We start from the raw sequence: 24033 nt of genomic DNA on the forward strand, positions 1-24033 counted from the left end.
CTTCTTCACCGTCCCCGTGCCTTCTTCACCGTCCCCGTGCCTTCTTCACCGTCCCCGTGCCTTCTTCACCGTCCCGTGCCTTCTTCACCGTCCCCGTGCCTTCTTCACCGTCCCCGTGCCTTCTTCACCGTCCTCGTGCCTTCTTCACCGTCCCCGTGCCTTCTTCACCGTCCTCGTGCCTTCTTCACCGTCCTCGTGCCTTCTTCACCGTCCCCGTGCCTTCTTCACCGTCCCCGTGCCTTCTTCACCGTCCCGTGCCTTCTTCACCGTCCCGTGCCTTCTTCACCGTCCCCGTGCCTTCTTCACCGTCCCCGTGCCTTCTTCACCGTCCCGTGCCTTCTTCACCGTCCTCGTGCCTTCTTCACCGTCCTCGTGCCTTCTTCACCGTCCCGTGCCTTCTTCACCGTCCCTCGTGCCTTCTTCACCGTCCTCGTGCCTTCTTCACCGTCCTCGTGCCTTCTTCACCGTCCTCGTGCCTTCTTCACCGTCCCAGTGCCTTCTTCACCGTCCCCGTGCCTTCTTCACCGTCCCCGTGCCTTCTTCACCGCCTTCTTCACCCCTCGTGCCTTCTTCACCGTCCCCGTGCCTTCTTCAAGGGTTTCTTCTTCACAAATGAACATGCCTTTTCCTAAAAACGTTCTTCACAAGCAACGTGATTCTTCAGTGCCTTCTTCCCCGTACTCATTTTCCACACCAATTTTTAGCCCTTTTTGTTCCATTCTGGGATGGAAAGTTTTGCCCTTCTTAGTGGGTAGTTTAAAGCAAGGTTTACATCCTATCACTGATGAAGAACACTCTGATTTTCTGCATGGTCAACACATTAGTAATAATCTCAGGTTGATCTTAGATATGATTTACTATAATGACCTCATCCTTGATGATAGTTTTCTTATGTTTATTGATTTTTATAAAGCATTTATCCCGCAAAACATGTTTTGGAAAGATTCAAGCTGAATAATGAGTATAATTGGGATTTCTGTGGATGTTTATTTTGCCTGTATTTATAGTACAATTGTTTTAATTAACATGCATAACTTTGTTACAAAGATAACAGGACATGTTGTACAATTGAATGGTTTTGATATGATTTAGTTCAGAAATTCAGACATGGATAAGGAATTAGAATATTTCAGTCTTCTCAGGAGACTGAAAAGATTTGGTATGGGTCCCCAGATTCTGAAAAAGATCTACAGCTGCACCATCAAGAGCATCTTGACCAGTTGCATCTCTGCCTGGTATGGCAACTGTTCGGCATCTGACCGTAAGGCGCTACAGAGGGTAGTGCGTACGGCCCAGTAAATCACTAGGACCAAGCAGGACCTATATACTAGGCGGTGTCAGAGGAAAGCCCCAAAAATGGTCAACGACTCCAATCCCCCAGGTCATAGACTGTTCTCTCTGCTACCGCATGGCAAGAGGTACCGGAGCAGAATGGCTCCTGAACAGCTTCTACCCCCATATGTCCGTAAACACTCCAGCCAGCTGTACACAAGAATAATACAGAAGAGAAGAGATTGACCAACACAAATACACGTACAAAATGTATTGGCAGATCAATGCAGTTATCCAAACATGTTCATCATCAATGACTGAAATAACAAATGTAGTTTAAAAAAAGACAACTTAATAAACATGTCGTCGTTTAGTAGCCTGTGTATCATTAAACATGTAGTCGTTTAGTAGCCTGTGTATCATTAAACATGTAGTCGTTTAGTAGCCTGTGTATCATTAAACATGTAGTCGTTTAGTAGCCTGTGTATCATTAAACATGTAGTCGTTTAGTAGCCTGTGTATCATTAAACATGTAGTCGTTTAGTAGCCTGTGTATCATTAAACATGTAGTCGTTTAGTAGCCTGTGTATCATTAAACATGTAGTCGTTTAGTAGCCTGTGTATCATTAAACATGTAGTCGTTTAGTAGCCTGTGTATCATTAAACATGTCCCGTCGTTTAGTAGCCTGTGTGCCTTCATTAAACATGTAGTCGTTTAGTAGCCTGTGTATCATTAAACATGTAGTCGTGCCTTTTAGTAGCCTGTGTATCATTAAACATGTAGTCGTTTAGTAGCCTGTGTATCATTAAACATCTTAGTCGTTTAGTAGCCTGTGTATCATTAAACATGTCGTCGTTTAGTAGCCTGTGTATCATTAAACATGTAGTCGTTTAGTAGCCTGTGTATCATTAAACATGTAGTCGTTTAGTAGCCTGTGTATCATTAAACATGTCGTTGTTTAGTAGCCTGTGTATCATTAAACATGTCGTCGTTTAGTAGCCTGTGTATCATTAAACATGTCGTCGTTTAGTAGCCTGTGTATCATTAAACATGTCGTCGTTTAGTAGCCTGTGTATCATTAAACATGTAGTCGTTTAGTAGCCTGTGTATCATTAAACATGTAGTCGTTTAGTAGCCTGTGTATCATTAAACATGTCGTCGTTTAGTAGCCTGTGTATCATTAAACATGTCGTCGTTTAGTAGCCTGTGTATCATTAAACATGTCGTTTAGTAGCCTGTGTATCATTAAACATGTGCCTTCTTCACCGTCCCGTTTAGTAGCCTGTGTATCATTAAACATGTGCCGTTTAGTAGCCTGTGTATCATTAAACATGTCAGTCGTTTAGTAGCCTGTGTATCATTAAACATGTCGTCGTTTAGTAGCCTGTGTATCATTAAACATGTCGTTGTTTAGTAGCCTGTGTATCATTAAACATGTCGTTGTTTAGTAGCCTGTGTATCATTAAACATGTAGTCGTTTAGTAGCCTGTGTATCATTAAACATGTGGGTAGTTTAGTAGCCTGTGTATCATTGAAAACAATCTGATTTTCTGCATGGTTTAGTAGCCAGGTTGTGTATCATTAAAATGTAGTCGTTTAGTAGCCTGTTTATTATTTTTATAAAGCATGTTTAGTAGCCTGTGTATCATTAAACATGTTTTAGTAGCCTGTGTATCATTAAACATGTCGTTTAGTAGCCTGTGTATCATTAAACATGTACTTTGTTTAGTAGCCTGTGTATCATTAAACATGTTTTGATATGTTTAGTAGCCTGTGTATCATTAAACATGTCTTTAGTAGCCTGTGTATCATTAAACATGTATCGTTTAGTAGCCTGTGTATCATTAAACATCTCGTTTAGTAGCCTGTGTATCATTAAACACAGGTTTAGTAGCCTGTGTATCATTAAACATGTAGTCGTTTAGTAGCCTGTGTATCATTAAACATGTCGTTTAGTAGCCTGTGTATCATTATGTCCGTACAAAACACTGGCAGCCTGTGTATCATTAAACTAGTCATGTATCGTTTAGTAGCCTGTGGCAGTATCATTAAACATGTTCGTTTAGTAGCCTGTGTATCATTAAACATGTAGTTTAGTAGCCTGTGTATCATTAAACATGTAGTTGTTTAGTAGCCTGTGTATCATTAAACATGTAGTCGTTTAGTAGCCTGTGTATCATTAAACATGTAGTCGTTTAGTAGCCTGTGTATCATTAAACATGTCGTTTAGTAGCCTGTGTATCATTAAACAGTCGTTTAGTAGCCTGTGTATCATTAAACATGTAGTCGTTTAGTAGCCTGTGTATCATTAAACATGTCGTCATTTAGTAGCCTGTGTATCATTAAACATGTAGTCGTTTAGTAGCCTGTGTATCATTAAACATGTCGTTGTTTAGTAGCCTGTGTATCATTAAACATGTCGTCATTTAGTAGCCTGTGTATCATTAAACATGTCGTCGTTTAGTAGCCTGTGTATCATTAAACATGTCGTTTAGTAGCCTGTGTATCATTAAACATGTAGTCGTTTAGTAGCCTGTGTATCATTAAACATGTAGTCGTTTAGTAGCCTGTGTATCATTAAACATGTAGTCGTTTAGTAGCCTGTGTATCATTAAACATGTAGTCGTTTAGTAGCCTGTGTATCATTAAACATGTCGTCATTTAGTAGCCTGTGTATCATTAAACATGTAGTCGTTTAGTAGCCTGTGTATCATTAAACAGTCGTTTAGTAGCCTGTGTATCATTAAACAAGTCGTTTTAGTATCCTGCAAACTGATGATGTGTGATCTCATTAAACATGTATCTACGAAAACTTCAGTAGCCTATCTATACATGTTGTTTAGTACCACAGAACAATCATAATCTCTAGCCAAATTGTCTGGCTCATTGAAAACTGATCATGTGATCTGATACATCTCTATTCTGATCACAACATGTATCTACCAACTCATTCCCACAAAACACTGATCATCACACCATCTCTATCTGATACATGTTGTATCTACTAAGTCATTCCCACAGAACACTGACCATCACCATCTCTAGCTGATACATGTTGTGTTTACTAGCACCTTACCACACAACAGTTTAGATGAAAGCAGTACCAGCCAGTCAACCCTCAGACTTTATTGTTTCAATGAGAGACACCTCAGAGGGTATTCAACCCTAAGGGCAAATCCATGGGGATCTCAATATCTCTACAGTAGAAGCTAACAAAACACACTGATCGGTAAAGTAGAGGCTAACGTTGTAGAAAACGCTCCTCTTCCACTGCACAATGAGAAACAACAGTGTGCTACGCTTTCCTCTTTTGATCAAATGAACTGTTACTACTTCCTTTATGAGATGAGAATTAAGTGATGGAGTGACTTTACTCTCCGCTGGTCTGAGAGAACTGATGATGCTTCTCTCCTTTATGTTGGTGTGTTTTATAAGGTAAACAATCTGGAGAAACTCTTGTCCACAGTCACAGTGGTAAGGCTTCTCTCCTGTGTGTTCTGCAATGAACGTTTACCTCAGCATTTACCACGAGCAGAGCAGGAGTAAGGCTTCTCTCCTTTATGAATACAATGGTGGGTTTTTAGGTTGCCCGATATGGAGAAACTCTTCCCACAGTCAGAGCAGGAGTAAGGCTTCTCTCCTGTGTGTATACGTTGGTGAGTTTTTAGGTTGCATGATACAGAGAAACTCTTCCCACAGACAGAGCAGGAGAATGGCTTTTCGCCTGTGTGTATACGTTGGTGGGTTTTTAAGGTATTCAACCTGGAGAAACTTTTCCCACAGTCACAGTGGTAAGGCTTCTCTCCTGTGTGTGTTCTCCAATGAACATTTACCTCTGCTGATGTTTTGAAGCATTTCCCACAGTCAGAACAGGAGTGAGGCTTCTCTCCTTTATGGATACGTAGGTGGGTTTTTAAGTTGCCTGACATGGAGAAACTCTTCCCACAATCAGTGCAGGAGAATGGCTTCTCTCCTTTATGTATACGTTGGTGGGTTTTTAGGTTGCCCGATACTGAGAATCCCTTCCCACAGTCAGAACAGGAGAAGGGCTTCTCTCCTGAGTGTATGCGTTGGTGGGTTTTTAAGTTTCCCAGTTGAGAGAAACTCTTCCCACAGTCAGAGCAGACGTAAGGTTTCTGTCCTTCATGTATTAGTTGGTGACTTTTTAAGGCATCCAATCGGGAGAAACTCTCTCCACAGTCAGAGCAGGTGTAAGGCTTCTCTCCAGTGTGCACTCTCTGATGAATGGTTAATTTAGCTGATTTAATGAAGCATTTCCCACAGTCAGAGCAGGAGTACGGCTTCTGTCCTTGATGTATTAATTGGTGATTTTTTAAGGTGTCCAATCGGGAGAAACTCTTTCCACAATCAGAGCAGAAATAAGGCTTCTCTCCAGTGTGCACTCTCTGATGAATTGTCAGAGCCCTCGATGTTGTGAAGCTATTCCCACAGTCAGCGCAGAAGTATGGCTTCTCTCCGGTGTGTATACGTTGGTGTGATTTTAAGTGGCCATATTGGGAGAAACTCGATCCACAATCGGAGCAGGAGTAAGGCTTCTCTCCTGTGTGCACTCTCTGATGAATGGTTAATTTAGATGATCTATTGAAGCATTTCCCACAGTCAGTGCAGGAGTAAGACTTTTCTCCAGTGTGCTCTCTCTGATGAACTGTCAGAGCCCTTGATGTTGTGAAGCTCTTCTCACAGTCAGTGCAGGAATACAGATTCTCTCCTCTTTGCATTTTTAGGTGTATTTTTAGCTTTGATAGAATTGGGAAAATCTCCTCACAATGTGGGCAGTGGTGAAACCTCTTAGCTCTGTGATCTTCCTGCTGTTGCTCTCTGGATGTAGAGAATGTCTCAACGTGGTCTCCTGTGTGAACAACATCAGAAGAACCAGTCAGTGAGACATACATACGACTTCATATACAGTGTGTTCAGAAAGTATTCACATCCCTTGACCTTTTCTACATTTTGTTGTGTTTCAGCCTGAATTTAAAATGGATTAAATTGAGATTGTATCATTGGCCTACACACATTACCACACACATGTAAGGGCATGGATACATGACTAGATATTAGATATGGTTGTATCAACATGAATTCTACTACGACTATTTACCATCGAAATGTGAATACCACATCTGTAGATTCTAAACCAACAGTTGGAGGACAGATGGAACTAAACCACCAGTTGGAGGACAGATGGAACTAAACCAACAGTTGGAGGACAGATGGAACTAAACCAACAGTTGGAGGACAGATGGAACTAAACCACCAGTTGGAGGACAGATGGAACTAAACCAACAGTTGGAGGACAGATGGAACTAAACCAACAGTTGGAGGACAGATGGAACTAAACCAACAGTTGGAGGACAGATGGAACTAAACCACCAGTTGGAGGACAGATGGAACTAAACCACCAGTTGGAGGACAGATGGAACTAAACCACCAGTTGGAGGACAGATGGAACTAAACCACCAGTTGGAGGACAGATGGACAGATGGAACTAAACCAACAAACTAAACCACCAGTTGGAGGACAGATGGAACTAAACCACCAGTTGGAGGACAGATGGAACTAAACCACCAGTTGGAGGACAGATGGAACTAAACCACCAGTTGGAGGACAGATGGAACTAAACCACCAGTTGGAGGACAGATGGAACTAAACCACCAGTTGGAGGACAGATGGAACTAAACCACCAGTTGGAGGACAGATGGAACTAAACCACCAGTTGGAGGACAGATGGAACTAAACCACCAGTTGGAGGACAGATGGAACTAAACCACCAGTTGGAGGACAGATGGAACTAAACCACCAGTTGGAGGACAGATGGAACTAAACCACCAGTTGGAGGACAGATGGAACTAAACCACCAGTTGGAGGACAGATGGAACTAAACCACCAGTTGGAGGACAGATGGAACTAAACCACCAGTTGGAGGACAGATGGAACTAAACCACCAGTTGGAGGACAGATGGAACTAAACCACCAGTTGGAGGACAGATGGAACTAAACCACCAGTTGGAGGACAGATGGAACTAAACCACCAGTTGGAGGACAGATGGAACTAAACCACCAGTTGGAGGACAGATGGAACTAAACCACCAGTTGGAGGACAGATGGAACTAAACCAACAGTTGGAGGACAGATGGAACTAAACCACCAGTTGGAGGACAGATGGAACTAAACCACCAGTTGGAGGACAGATGGAACTAAACCAACAGTTGGAGGACAGATGGAACTAAACCACCAGTTGGAGGACAGATGGAACTAAACCAACAGTTGGAGGACAGATGGAACTAAACCACCAGTTGGAGGACAGATGGAACTAAACCACCAGTTGGAGGACAGATGGAACTAAACCACCAGTTGGCCAGAAAGTGTTATACAGTGGGGAGAACAAGTATTTGAAACACTGCCGATTTTGCAGGTTTTCCTACTTACAAAGCATGTAGAGAGGTCTGTCATTTTTATCATAGGTACACTTCAACTGTGAGAGATGGAATCTAAAACAAAAATCCAGAAAATCACATTGTATGATTTGTAAGTCATTAATTTGCATTTTATTGCATTTATTGCCAAATCTATGGCAAGACATGAAAATCGATGTCTCGCCATGATCAACAACCAACTTGACAGAGTTTAAAGAATTTGTACAACATTGTACCATCCAGGTGTGCAAAATTCTTAGAGATTTACCCAGAAAGACTCACAGCTGTGATCGCTGCCAAAGGTGTTTCTACAAAGTATTAACTCAGGGGTGTGAATACTTATGTAAATGAGATATTTCTGCACTTCAATTTGTATACATTTGCTAACATTTCTAAATACATTATGTATGTCATTATGGGATATTAAATATATTAAATTTCATCCATTTTGAATTTAGGCTGTAACATAAAATGTGGAATAAGTCAAGGGGTATGAATACTTTCTGAAGGCTCTATACTGTACAATACAAAAGGGGAATACAACTATTCTAAAAGTGGACAACAGCTGATTGCAAAAAGGAGTGAAAATTATGAGCCATATCATCCTCCACTCACTATCACAAGGGTTAGTAACTACACAGACTCATTTCATATCATCCTCCACTCACTATCACAAGGGTTAGTAACTACACAGACTCATTTCATATCATCCTCCACTCACTATCACAAGGGTTAGACTCATTTCATATCATCCTCCACTCACTATCACAAGGGTTAGTAACTACAGACTCATTTCATATCATCCTCCACTCACTCAGGGTTTACACAGACTCATTTCATATCATCCTCCACTCACTATCACAAGGGTTAGTAACTACACAGACTCATTTCATCCTCCATCATCCTCCACTCACTATCATCAAGGGTTAGAAACTACACAGACTCATTTCATCCTATCATCCTCCACTCACTATCACACAAGGGTTAGAAACTACACAGACTCATTTCATATCATCCTCCACTCACTATCACAAGGGTTAGAAACTACACAGACTCATTTCATATCAAGGGTTAGAAACTCACAGACTCATTTCACTCATCCTCCACTCACTATCACAAGGGTTTACAGACTCATTTCATATCATCCTCCACTCACTATCACAAGGGTTAGTAACTACAGACTCATTTCATCACTCATAGTAACTCAGACTCATCATATCATCCTCCACTCACTATCACAAGGGTTAGTAACTACACAGACTCATTTCATATCATCCTCCACTCACTATCACAAGGGGTTAGAAACTACACAGACTCATTTCATATCATCCTCCACTCACTATCACAAGGGTTAGAAACTACACAGACTCATTTCATATCATCCTCCACTCACTATCACAAGGGTTAGAAACTACAGACTCATTTCATATCATCCTCCATCATCACTCACTATCACAAGGGTTATTAACTACAGACTCATTTCATATCATCCTCCACTCACTATCACAAGGGTTAGTAACTACAGACTCATTTCATATCATCCTCCACTCACTATCACAAGGGTTATTAACTACACAGACTCATTTCATATCATCCTCCACTCACTATCACAAGGGTTAGTAACTACAGACTCATTTCATATCATCCTCCACTCACTATCACAAGGGTTAGTAACTACAGACTCATTTCATATCATCCTCCACTCACTATCACAAGGGTTATAAACTACACAGACTCATTTCATATCATCCTCCACTCACTATCACAAGGGTTAGTAACTACACAGACTCATTTAATTGAACTTTGTCTACTTCACTTCTTTAGTCCACGCTTGCAGACTCCAGATAACCCAGTGAATTAAATAAATGCTGACAATACTGGTGTTGGAAAGAACACAAGCTTTGTACAGTCTGGTGTTCTTCAGGGATGTGATGGCAGAATTACAGAATTTACAATAGCAAAAGACTGGGTCATAACTTAGTAAGATAGAACCTGCCTTTATCATGAGAAACAGATGTCCCAATCTTCTCCTCCTCTTCTTCATCTTTAATGTTGACATTCAGCTCCAGTGTTTGACTGCAGTCCTCCAGCTTCACTGATGCCATCTCTGGATCCTGCAGTGCAAACTGGGCTCCACTGTCACAATCAGGACCCAGTGACTGTAGGTTTGGACTCAGTGTGGAAGGAGAGAGGCAGGCTGGGTTTGTCCTCACTGTTGATGTTACCGGAATCAGACTTGACCTTGGTCGGTCTGTAGTAATAAAGAGAAACGGACACAAAAGTTATTGTGTTGACAGTTCTGGCACTTTATTCTCTAAAAATATATATTTTTTCTTGTTCAATTATCTCATTTCAACAGTATTCACAACAAAACATTCATTCACATTAGACACAAGTGCACACATTTACACAACCTAAGTTCACTTAATCTATAGTAGATTTCCTAAATTCACATAAATGACTCAAAAAACCATTTAGTACAAGGTTGCAGTATGTTTCAGGCAGCACTATGTACTATTTTCCTGAAAAACCTTGTCTTCACTGTATTATTTCACTACAAAATCAACAGGATTTCACACCATAGTAACAATTATAGATAAAAATATAAACTGAATGTGTTGAAATTCTACTACACATTCAGCTTCAAAACAGTAGAGCGACCTTGAAATGCTGTCTCTCAATCAGCCACTTTGCCTGAACTGAAGTCCGTTGACGCTACTGAGTTAGCGCCACCTACAGTACTGGAGTAAACATATCGAATGAATATGAATTTGTTTTTGCGCTATATTCCATATGCCTGTATCGCAAGGATTTGTTATTTTTCATTTTTATGAGCGTTTATGTCGGCTTGTTGTCATGTTGTATTTTTGGTCTCGTCTCCGTCGGGTCTCTGTGCCGTGTGCACCTTCCCATTTACACCAGAGATCTGTATATAATGAGGAGATGCACGTCTCCGCCCTGACAATGGGAGTCGGTGTCCCAAAGACGGGAAGGGAGGGGACAAGCATAGGTACAAAGCAAGCCCATAGAAAAGCATTGGCCTTATTTTGGACAGACTTTTTGTGAGAGTGAATTCTCTCGCTTCGCCTCTTCCTCTAGGATATCCAAACACACCAAGCCCCTACCTTTCACGCCAGGAAAGTTGCGAGACCACATCTTCCTATTTTTTTAAAATTTTATTTAACCTTTATTTAACTAGGTAAGTCGGTTAAGAACAAATTATTATTTACAATGACAGCCAAACCCGGAAGACGCTGTACGCTGCCCCTCTGTCAAGCGGTTTCAACAAGCTATTTGTGGTTTGGTCCAAAAGAACGGTTCATATTGACACCAAAACACATTGAGACATTATTTTACTGTAATAGAGGAGAAGTTACCTTTTCTATCAAAACCCTTTTTATGTCTCAACTACACAGATTGAGAGCAAAGTTACACTACTAAAACCAGAGTATCAATGAATATTGATTCTGGAAAATGAATGTTCAGTTGGTCTCATGTGTCATTGGTACCGCTAGCAGTATTTTAGTTAAAGACCATCATACCAGATGTCCAGTCTGTGTTTTATAAATGTGTAATAAGCATAAAAACACAATTTTATAAAGTATTGGCAACTCGTTCTCATTCTGAGAAATAAGGTTGGCCACTTGATTTTAACATCTGAACAAAGTGGACAGGCTAACAAGCTTTTCAAACAGTTGGAGACAGAAAGAAGGGTGTGTTCATAACAATTCAACTGTTAAACCTTGTTAGCTAGCAGATAGATCCATGTTGGCTGAACTTGAAATATAAAGATTAGCTGGCTAATCACTAGCACATAGCCTTAAGAGATTGATGATGAGACCTGTGTTTATGTTCTATAGCCTAATACCTGCCACAATTAGTTAGTCAATTTGTAACAAAAAAGGGCATTTTCATTTACAGACTTGAAAACCAGATCAGTGTTTATTGCAACAACAAAAAAGCAGGTTAAACTATTTTGATAAAATATTACAATGAGAAAAAAAGAGCACACTCCCATACAACAGTGGTTTCAGAGTCCTGCAATAGAGCTGAGATGCTAATATTTGTGTAAACTCTACATAGTTGTGTTCTGTGGGTGTCACTGAGTAGGCTGAACAATCCATAGGTAAGACTGTAGAGTGCAATATGAATGTCCAACACAAACAAAAGACCCTCCATACTCAACAGGTGGACCTCAGTCCGGATCCAGACTGGGTCAATACGGACCACGGTCCGGATCCAGAGCGGGTCAATACGGACCACGGTCCAGATCCAGACTGGGTCAATACGGACCACGGTCCAGATCCAGACTGGGTCAATACCGATCACGGTCCAGATCCAGACTGAGTCAATACGGACCACGGTCCAGATCCAGACTGGGTCAATACCGATCACGGTCCAGATCCAGAGCGGGTCAATACCGATCACGGTCCAGATCCAGAGTGGGTCAATACGGACCACGGTCCAGATCCAGAGCGGGTCAATACGGACCACGGTCCGGATCCAGAGCGGGTCAATACGGACCACGGTCCAGATCCAGAGTGGGTCAATACGGACCACGGTCCAGATCCAGAGCGGGTCAATACGGACCACGGTCCAGATCCAGAGCGGGTCAATACGGACCACGGTCCAGATCCAGAGCGGGTCAATACAGACCACGGGACCCAGAATATATATAATAATAAAGAATGTATATATGCAATTATGCGTCTATTACATCCACAGTGGGATTTCAACCGTTTTTCCTGTTTATTCTCAATTTAATGAATTATTGTAATTCATTTTTAATGAAGTAACATTCCATCCATGTTTAGCGTTTCTAGTCCAAATATGGTATGATTCCACTATTTTCTATCCGTTCATCACTTTCATTTGGGACTTTTATTTTGAGGTCGAAACGCAAATTCCACTATTGTGGCTATCTTCACATACGTAGGGACAAGCAGGGAGACGGAGACGTTGGCCACGATCAGATATACATGTATTATGTAGAACAAACTTGCCTCTGATTCTAAGGAATCATGTCAGTTTTATTCAGAGGATTTCTATCTGCAACTATCCAAAACGTTTCGTACTGAAATCCCCAGGCGAAACACACTGAGCTATATACGAAAGCCTCACAAATGAAAACGTGTGTGCTTGTAAAATAGTTTTCATCACGTTCTTCACAGAAAAACAAGACAAAACCTTTCCCAAACGTGATCCTACCTTGAAGGATGTGTTATCTAACACGTTATGACGTTATTTCGACATTAGACAGTTTAAACGTGCTATTACATACCTGTAGTAATAACGATAAACTGACAACACAGTTCTGACGTTTTCTTTATTCCGAAGAATGGTGGGCACCTACCGGAACTTCCTGTCCCCCCACTACCACAGTGCAACAGCGACATTATTGGACTGATGGACTAACTACTACTAAACCATGTAGAATATAAAAGTGAGATTGATTATCTCGACAAATAAACCTTGTTTTAAAAAACTAAAGTGTTGTCTGTTTTAGTGTCTAAGTTTTTCAACTCATTACATATGTATTGTAGATGATCTCTGTGGAAGGCCAAGAAGATCATCAAGAACCTCAGCCACCAGAGACACTCTGCTACCATCAGGCGGAGACGGTACAGGAGCATAAAAGCTGGGACAGAGAAAATGAAACCGCTTCTATCTCCAGGCCATAAGACTGTTAAACAGTCATCACTGATTTGATTTAGATAATATTGGTGACTAGCAAATTCGCTTGCCCCAATGTGTACTGTTGTCGTGACATGTATTAAGTAGATAAATATATTATTTTGAATTCCATGAATTAAACAAAGCATTATATTTACTGTAAAGTTACCCCCATAACTACAATGATTCAGTAGATCAATAAAGTTCCAGTACTCTAGCAGGTCTCACAGCTGCTTATGCTGACATAACATGTTAGAGAATAGGTCAGATTTAGCTTTGTGGTGCTCATTTCAACTTCCTGTCTTGTTCAGCTTCAGAAAAAGCCTAAATATGTCACTTGAAACACTTTTTTTGTAATTCAATTACACAAAAGAGAAGAGTTAATTCAGAATAAATTCATATACAAACTTGATTTTTCATTGGCAAATCAATTTATTTGGCTTGAATGTGGTTTTCCAAACACATTTATTATCAATGACTAAAATAACTAATCTAGTTTTTAAAAGACAATTTAATAAATACATGAAGTCGTTTCATAGCTGTTTATCATTGAAGAAATAGTAATTTAGTTGTAAAAAATGATCCCAAACTTGTGGTGAAAACTGATCATCACATCATCTCTATCTGATAAATGTTGTGTCTACCAGCTCATTCCCACAGAAAACTGCAGAGGGAAGCAGTACCATCCAGTCAACTGTCAGACTCCATTGTCTTAATGTAGTCTGACAGGCAACAATATGGAAAATATATATCAATCAACAGTAGGATTTTTTTTAACAGATATCGATACCAAACTCAGGAGGTTGGTGGCACCTTAATTGGGGAGGCCAGGTAGGTGGTAATGGTTGGAATTGTATCAAATACAGTGGGGCAAAAAAGTATTTAGTCAGCCACCAATTGTGCAAGTTCTCCCTCTTAAAAAGATGAGAGAGGCCTGTAATTTTCATCATAGGTACACTTCAACTATGAAAGACAAAATGAGGGGAAAAAATCCAGAAAATCACATTGTAGGATTTTTTATGAATTTATTTGCAAATTATGGTGGAAAATAAGTCTTTGGTCACCAACAAACAAGCAAGATTTCTGGCTCTCACAGACCTGTAACTTCTTCTTTAAGTGGCTCCTCTGTCCTCCACTCGTTACCTGTATTAATGGCACCTGTTTGAACAGTACAATGTTCCCTCTAATCTGTGCGACTGCTCGGGCACTCAGCTCCCCTCAGGCAGCCCTGCAGAAGAAATGTCATCCAGCGCAGAGAAGCACAAGATTGAACTTCACTCAACTTCCCAGAGTTTTCCCCCCTTTAGTTGACACTATCAACGCTTCACTCTACTGTGGGAATTGTGCTTGAATCAACGCAATATTAGCCATTTCAATGTAACAGACCCAATCAAAACAAACTATGCAAAGACTTTTAGTATGACAAACTGTGTAATAAATGTTCTTGAAGACAGAACGCATTGGAGTAGGATTCTATTGCATTGACAGACAATATGCAGGTCATTACTCTTCACAGACCGTTGCGCCATAACCAATCAGAGCTGCTGTAGCCCTAAATGCAAATAGCCCATTGTCATATATGGATCTGCCATTCACTTTGAACTGGACTGTGTTTACAGTATGAGTGGTCACAAGTAGATGTGCTTGTTTTGAGATCAAAGCGAGAGCTGCATGTAGCCACATGTGCACCTTTGTTCATAAGCTTTGGTAGTTAGTGAGTTATTATCCCAGTTATAGATCATTTCTAGTCAACAATGGGGGACTGGTTGCTTCCTACAAGAGCACAAAATGTCTGCATTTCTAGCCATCTTTGAAAAGCTAGTAAGGTAAAAAGCTTATTTTTTAAAAACCTCTTAAAAGGGGCACTGTTGTATTTTGAGAAGGTCTTGAATAAGCCAAGTAGCCAATAGGCAGAGGGTAGCATAATTAATCCTATTCTTTATGATAATGATATGGGAATAATAACGCACTTTGTTTTCTAAAGTGATTTCTTGCATCAAACAACACATGTTTAGTCACCTCCTTGTCTGAAGGACATGTGGATAAACAGGTTAAATGTCAAGACCTGCATGTTTTTATTTTAAGGTCTCATGGAATGTAGGCCTACATTGAACACCACACATTTGCTGCTACTGTAGGCTGAATGATAGAACAGCTATTTCCATGTTAAAAAATTATGGGATGCATTCTTCTCCATTGTTTTTGATGGTATGCCACTCTGGTAGGCCTACATTATGATTAAATAGCCACAGAAGCCTACTTGGCCACTGTTAGAACTGTAACTTAAAGCAGGTACAGGAAGTTGCACAGAATTTTGACAACATTAATGTTTTTGCTCAGCAGACCTGACATTTGCTCAATGCCCAAAACAATTATAGGGAACATTGATTGAGGGATCCTCAATAATTGACATGTTCGATTCACGTCTCCATCTCAACCAATAATCCAAGTTAAAGAATAGGACTAAGCCAGTGGCACATATAGAACTATCCAAGCAGCAGATACATCTCCTTCAAATGTTATTATTAAACACAATTCAATATTACTTTTGTGATAAAGTATATAGTCAGAAGTGAAGATCATCTTACAAACTAATGTAAATACTATTTATTCAACCTTTAAAAATAACAGCTCTGATGTTGGGACAGCTTTATGTAGAGGCCCTAACAGTTTGTGGGCAACGTTATAGTGCAATTGATGTGTATTGTGCAGTGGCATTGCAGGCATGCATCAAAAACATTTTGGGGGAGTTTTCCCCACCAAGATTTACATGCTAAAATCAACACTGCATTTAGGTGACAATTAGTGATATTACGTTTAATGCCAGAGCACTGAGGCATGCGTCGTAATCGCTAAGCAGTGTACTTGGAAGAAGTGTGCCGATGCCTATATCACTTTATCAGAAGGACGTGATCAATGACGTCCGAAACTTTGTTTCTTCAAACAACCACCTCATTGGTTTGCTTGAAGGGAAAAAGACTACGGTGCGCACGCGCTACAGGACAGTAGATCTTCAGGAAGAGGGTCGGAGTGAACACCTACAGGACAGTAGATCTCCAGGACGAGGGTCGGAGTGAACACCTACAGGACAGTAGATCTCCAGGAAGAGGGTGGGACTAAAAACCCACAGGACAGTAGATCTCCAGGAAGAGGGTGGGACTGAAAACCCACAGGACAGTAGATCTCCAGGAAGAGGGTGGGACTGAATACCTACAGGACAGTAGATCTCCAGGAAGAGGGTCGGAACTGAAAACCTACAGGACAGTAGATCTCCAGGAAGAGGGTCTGACTGAACACCTACAGGACAGTAGATCTCCAGGAAGAGGGTCTGACTGAACACCTACAGGACAGTAGATCTCCAGGAAGAGGGTTGGACTGAACACCTACAGGACAGTAGATCTCCAGGAAGAGGGTTGGACAGCCCTGCACTACAGGGTGTGGGGACATCGTCCTTTAGAATTAGGCTGGTCTAAATTATTTTAACCAGCAGGTGCCACTAGCGTACACTGTGTTGATCAAAGACTTGAATAATGAATCTATTTGACACAATTGGCTGGAACACCTCAATGATTCAGGAAGCTTTGATTCCCCATCACTAGAGACAAACCAAAATCTGACATCGGTGTTAAATTAAAAGTACTAACAACTAAACTAAAGTTTAATTGTGTGCAGTCACTGAATGCACATAAATTGTTTTCCTGCATGGGGAGGTGGTGAGGTCACTAAGTATGCAGTCTTCTTCTATGGTCTTTAATTGTAGTGTGCAAACCAACATTAACTGTGCATCGCTGCCACCTTCTGGGCTGGAGTGTGATAGAGACATGTGGTTCAATCCTGTTGAGATCACCGGATCAGAGAGAACTCCTATCTGTAGTCATACCAAAACACTCCAGGCACTCAGCCCATAAGAACCATTCATACTGTCAGATCTAATATGAAGAACTGAATACAACCATAAGAACCATTCATACTGTCAGATCTAATATGAAGAACTGAATACAACCATAAGAACCATTCATACTGTCAGATCTAATATGAAGAACTGAATACAACCATAAGAACCATTCATACTGTCAGATCTAATATGAAGAACTGAATACAACCATAAGAAACATTCATACTGTCTGATCTAATATGAAGAACTGAATACAACCATAAGAACCATTCATACTGTCAGATCTAATATAAAAGAACTAACTATAAAAGAAAAGTTTGACCAGTACACATTAATTTACAATTTCATTGACTTTTTATTGGCATGTCAATGAAGTTGGCTTCAATAGAGTAACCTAAACATATCCATCATTAATGATAAAAATAACTAATCTAGTTTTTAAATACAATGTAATAAAACATATGTAGTTGTTTCATAAACTGTATATAATTAAACAAATAGTCCTTTAATAGCTAAAACAATCCCCCCAAAATAATGGTGAAAACTGATCATCACACCATCTCTATCTGATACATGTTGTCTGCTAACTCATTCCCACAGAACTGATCATCACACCATCTCTATCTGATACATGTTGTCTACTAACTCATTCCCACAGAAAACTGATCATCACACCATCTCTATCTGATACATGTTGTATCTCTTAACCTCACAGAAAAATGCAGAGGAAAGCAGTACCACCCAGTCAACCAACCTCACAGAGGATATTCAACCCTAAGGGCAAATCCAAAGTCCTCTCAATATATGTAAAGTAGAAGCTAACAAAACACATCAAAACTGACCAGGTGCATACTGATCAGTAAAGTAAAGAGAGGCTAACATTCTAGAACGCTCCCTTTTTTCGGCACAGTTCTCTCACAATGAGAAACAATAGGATTACAATAGTGTGCTATGCTTTCTTGAGAATTAAGTGATGCAATGACTTTAATCTTAGTTGGTCTGAGAGAACTGATTAGGCTTCACCCCTTTATGTATACATTGATGTGTTTTTAAGGTATACAATCTGGCAAAACTCTTACCACAGTCAGAGCAGTGGTAAGGCTTCTCTCCTGTGTGTGCTCTTTTATGAACTTTTACATCAGTTGATGTTGTGAAGCACTTACCACAGTCAGAGCAGGAGTAAGGCTTCTCTCCTTTATGTATAAGTTGGTGTGTTTTTAAGTTGCCCAGTTGTGAGAAACTCTTCCCACAGTCAGAGCAGCAGTAAGGCTTCTCTCCTGTATGTATTCGCTGGTGGCATTTTAATATTTCCAGTCGGATGAAACTCTTTCCACATTCAGAGCAGCAGTACGGCTTCTCTCCTGTATGTATTCGCTGGTGAGATCTGAAGTGGTTCTGTTGAGAGAAACTCTTCCCACAGTCAGAGCAGCAGTAAGGCTTCTCTCCTGTATGTAGACGTTTGTGTTTTTGTAAGTGGATATGTTGAGAGAACTTCTTCTCACAGCCAGAGCAGGAGAAAGGTTTCTCTCCAGTGTGCACTCTCTGATGAATTATCAGTGTCCCTGACGTTGTGAAGCTCTTCCCGCAGTCAGTACAGGAATAGGGATTCTCTCCTGTATGGATACGTTCATGTATTTTTAAGGTATCCAATCGGGAGAAAGTCTTCCCACAGTCAGTACAGGAATACGGATTATTTCCTGTATGGATACGTTCATGTGTTTTTAAGGTATCCAATCGGGAGAAAGTTTTCCCACAGTCAGAGCAGGAGTATGGCTTCACTCCTGTATGTACATGTTGGTGTATTTGTAAGTGGAACTGTTGAGAGAACCTCTTCCCACACTCAGAGCAGGAGTGTGGCTTCACTCCTGTATGTACATGTTGGTGTGTTTGTAAGTGGATCTGTTGAGAGAACCTCTTCCCACACACAGAGCAAGAGTAAGGCTTCTCTCCAGTGTGCACTCTCTGATGAACTGTCAGAGATTGTGATGTTGTGAATCTCTTTCCACAGTTAGTGCAGGAATACGGATTCTCTCCTGTGTGTATTTTTAGGTGTATTTTTAGCTTTGATAGAAATGGGAAAATCTCCTCACAATGTGGGCAGTGGTGAGACCTCTTAGCTCTGTGATCTTCCTGCTGTTGCTCTCTGGATGTAGAGAATGTCTCAACGTGGTCTCCTGTGTGAACATCATCAGAAGAACCAGTCAGTGAGACATACATACGACTTCATATGTGTGTTCAGAAAGTATTCACACCCCTTGACTTTTTCTACATTTTGTTGTGTTTCAGCCTGAATTTTAAAAGGATTACATTTGAGGATGTATGTCATTGGCCTACACACAATACCACACACATGGATACATGACGAGATATTGGATATCGTTGTACCAACATGAATTCTACTACGACTATGTAGCATCTGAATATGAATACCACATCTGTAGATTCTAAACCACCAGTTGGTGGACCGATCAGGACAGAAAGTGGTAGGCCCGAAAAGTGTGTAGTCCTTACCCCATATCGCCAGTGGAGTACCCCATATCGCCAGTATAGTACCCCATAACGCCAGTGGACTACCCCATAACGCCAGTGGAGTACCCCATAACGCCAGTGGAGTACCCCATAACGCCAGTGGAGTACCCCATAACGCCAGTGGAGTACCCCCATAACGCCAGTGGAGTACCCCATAACATCAGTGGAGTCCCCCATAACGCCAGTGGAGTACCCCATAACGCCAGTGGAGTACCCCATAACGCCAGTGGAGTACCCCATAACACCAGTGGAGTACCCCATAACACCAGTGGAGTACCCCATAACACCAGTGGAGTACCCCATAACGCCAGTGGAGTACCCCATAACACCAGTGGAGTACCCCATAACGCCAGTGGAGTACCCCATAACGCCAGTGGAGTACCCCATAACGCCAGTGGAGTACCCCATAACGCCAGTATAGTACCCCATAACACCAGTATAGTACCCCATAACACCAGTGGAGTACCCCATAACACCAGTATAGTACCCCATAACGCCAGTATAGTACCCCATAACGCCAGTATAGTACCCCATAACGCCAGTATAGTACCCCATAACACCAGTATAGTACCCCATAACACCAGTGGAGTACCCCATAACGCCAGTGGAGTACCCCATAACACCAGTGGAGTACCCCATAACGTCAGTGGAGTACCCCATAACGTCAGTGGAGTACCCCCATAACGTCAGTGGAGTACCCCATAACGTCAGTATAGTACCCCATAACGTCAGTATAGTACCCCATAACGTCAGTATAGTACCCCATAACACCAGTGGAGTACCCCATAACACCAGTATAGTACCCCATAACGTCAGTATAGTACCCCATAACACCAGTATAGTACTCCATAACACCAGTGGAATACCTCATAACGTCAGTATTGTACTCCATAACACCAGTGGAATACCTCATAACGTCAGTATAGTACCCCATAACACCAGTATAGTACCCCATAACACCAGTGGAATACCCCATAACGTCAGTATAGTACCCCATAACGTCAGTATAGTACCCCATAACGTCAGTATAGTACCCCATAACGTCAGTATTGTACTCCATAACACCAGTGGAGTACCCCATAACACCAGTATAGTACCCCATAACGTCAGTATAGTACCCCATAACGTCAGTATAGTACCCCATAACGTCAGTATAGTACCCCATAACACCAGTGGATAGTACCCCATAACACCAGTATAGTACCCCATAACACCAGTGGAGTACCCCATAACACCAGTGGAGTACCCCATAACGCCAGTGGAGTACCCCATAACACCAGTATAGTACCCCATAACGTCAGTATAGTACCCCATAACGTCAGTATTGTACTCCATAACACCAGTGGAGTACCCCATAACACCAGTATAGTACCCCATAACGTCAGTATAGTACCCCATAACGTCAGTATAGTACCCCATAACGTCAGTATAGTACCCCATAACACCAGTGGAATACCCCATAACGTCAGTATAGTACCCCATAACACCAGTGGAGTACCCCATAACACCAGTGGAGTACCCCATAACACCAGTGGAGTACCCCATAACACCAGTATAGTACCCCATAACACCAGTATAGTACCCCATAACACCAGTATAGTACCCCATAACGTCAGTATAGTACCCCATAACGTCAGTATAGTACCCCATAACACCAGTGGAGTACCCCATAACATCAGTGGAGTACCCCATAACATCAGTGGAGTACCCCATAACACCAGTATAGTACCCCATAACACCAGTATAGTACCCCATAACGTCAGTATAGTACCCCATAACGTCAGTATAGTACCCCATAACGTCAGTATAGTACCCCATAACATCAGTGGAGTACCCCATAACATCAGTGGAGTACCCCATAACACCAGTATAGTACCCCATAACACCAGTATAGTACCCCATAACGTCAGTATAGTACCCCATAACGTCAGTATAGTACCCCATAACACCAGTATAGTACCCCATAACACCAGTATAGTACCCCATAACACCAGTATAGTACCCCATAACACCAGTATAGCACCCCATAACGTCAGTATTGTACTCCATAACACCAGTGGAGTACCCCATAACACCAGTATAGTAACCCATAACGTCAGTATTGTACTCCATAACACCAGTGGAGTACCCCATAACACCAGTATAGTACCCCATAACACCAGTATAGTACCCCATAACACCAGTATAGTACCCCATAACACCAGTATAGTACTCCATAACACCAGTGGAATACCCCATAACACCAGTATAGTACCCCATAACACCAGTATAGTACCCCATAACATCAGTGGAGTACCCCATAACACCAGTATAGTACCCCATAACACCAGTATAGTACCCCATAACACCAGTATAGTACCCCATAACACCAGTATAGTACCCCATAACACCAGTATAGTACCCCATAACACCAGTATAGTACCCCATAACGTCAGTATAGTACCCCATGTTACGGATACAGTTATCCTGTGTCTGTGTGTATCCTGTGTGTGTGTTTCTTTTCTCTCCTTCTCCCCTCACAGGTGAAAATCATCACTCCCCAATCAATCATCAATCAGAAGACACACCTCCTCCTATTTCCTGACCTATCACAGTTCCTTCCCCATGGTTTAAAAACCCCATCATTTGTTTGTTCTAAAGCTCGGCTCAGCTCAATCTCGAGCTCAGCTCAATCTCTCTGTAAATGCCATGTCTGTAGGTCTCTGTGTTTCACTCTCGCTTTGTGTCTTAAACCTCTCTTTTGTTTAAAGCACCTCCATAGCACTTTGTCATCACCTGTGAGTATCGTTTTTGGTTATGGTGTTGGTTTGTTGCTGGTGGGAAAAGGGGGAAACCAAGACAAGTCGCCCATGGGCATACACTACCCGTAGGTGAACTTTGTTAAATACACTAGTTAGAACTGGGCGGACCACCCACTGTATTTTTGGTTAGTTAGTTAGCTGTTGTTAAAGTAGGCTAGTCTAGCTTAGGGGTGTGTTTTTGTATACTTATTGTTTCTTTCCTTGGGTCCAGCTCAGCCCCTTTTCCTGCTCCCCCCCATTACCGTGTGTATAAATAAACCTAGAGTTTGACGGTAGATTTCTGTTGTCGTGGTTATTTCGTTCACACTTTTACTTTGTCACAATAATAATTTGCATGAGTTATGTTACGGGTCTCATTACCATCCCCCCTAGACCGTCGGGCCAAAAGGGATTCGTAACACCCCATAACACCAGTATAGTACCCCATAACATCAGTGGAGTACCCCATAACGCCAGTGGAGTACCCCATAACGCCAGTGGAGTACCCCCATAACATCAGTGGAGTACCCCATAACGCCAGTGGAGTACCCCCATAACGCCAGTGGAGTACCCCCATAACGTCGGTGGAGTACCCCCATAACATCAGTGGAGTACCCCCATAACGCCAGTGGAGTACCCCATAACGCCAGTGGAGTACCCCCATAACACCAGTGGAGTACCCCATAACACCAGTGGAGTACCCCATAACGCCAGTGGAGTACCCCCATAACATCAGTGGAGTACCCCCATAACGCCAGTGGAGTACCCCCATAACACCAGTGGAGTACCCCCATAACATCAGTGGAGTACCCCCATAACGCCAGTGGAGTACCCCCATAACACCAGTGGAGTACCCCCATAACATCAGTGGAGTACCCCCATAACGCCAGTGGAGTACCCCCATAACGCCAGTGGAGTACCCCATAACGCCAGTGGAGTACCCCCATAACGCCAGTGGAGTACCCCCATAACGCCAGTGGAGTACCCCCATAACATCAGTGGAGTACCCCCATAACGCCAGTGGAGTACCCCATAACGCCAGTGGAGTACCCCATAACGCCAGTGGAGTACCCCATAACACCAGTGGAGTACCCCCATAACGCCAGTGGAGTACCCCATAACGCCAGTGGAGTACCCCCATAACATCAGTGGAGTACCCCATAACGCCAGTGGAGTACCCCCATAACGTCGGTGGAGTACCCCCATAACGTCGGTGGAGTACCCCCGTAACGCCAGTGGAGTCCCCCATAACACCAGTGGAGTCCCCCATAACGCCAGTGGAGTCCCCCATAACACCAGTATAGTACCCCATAACGCCAGTGGAGTACCCCATTATGTCAGTATAGTCCCCCATAACACCAGTATAGTACCCCATAACGCCAGTATAGTACCCCATAACGCCAGTATAGTACCCCATAACGCCAGTGGAGTACCCCATTATGTCAGTAT

The 24033-nt window shown here is 42.0% G+C and overlaps 1 protein-coding gene across 39 annotated transcripts in view; it reads right to left on the reverse strand.

Moving 5' to 3' along the window:
• The window catches only part of LOC118370532 (zinc finger protein OZF-like), a 126940-nt gene that overhangs the window by 88659 nt on the left and 14248 nt on the right, over positions 1-24033 (reverse strand). For 4 of the 39 annotated variants that reach the window (XR_008105971.1, XR_008105969.1, XR_008105970.1 and 1 more), the window contains exons 4-6: positions 19366-19449; positions 9704-9958; positions 6060-6143 (exon numbers count right to left, since the gene is read on the reverse strand). The exons of 29 other annotated variants lie outside the window; for them this stretch is intronic. Coding sequence is in view for 6 of the 10 variants with exons in the window: in XM_052504323.1 (XP_052360283.1) it covers positions 1361-1482; positions 6060-6143; positions 9704-9958; positions 19366-19449 (545 nt within the window). In the remaining 4 variants the exon portion in view is untranslated. Of the gene's footprint in view, positions 1-938; positions 1483-6059; positions 6144-9703; positions 9959-19365; positions 19450-24033 lie in introns of those variants that run through there. 6 more of the 39 variants (XM_052504303.1, XM_052504301.1, XM_052504302.1 and 3 more) reach the window with 3 other exon arrangements.

Source organism: Oncorhynchus keta, unplaced genomic scaffold, assembly GCF_023373465.1.
Source record: "Oncorhynchus keta strain PuntledgeMale-10-30-2019 unplaced genomic scaffold, Oket_V2 Un_contig_18996_pilon_pilon, whole genome shotgun sequence".
Classification (NCBI taxonomy): Eukaryota; Metazoa; Chordata; class Actinopteri; order Salmoniformes; family Salmonidae; genus Oncorhynchus; species Oncorhynchus keta.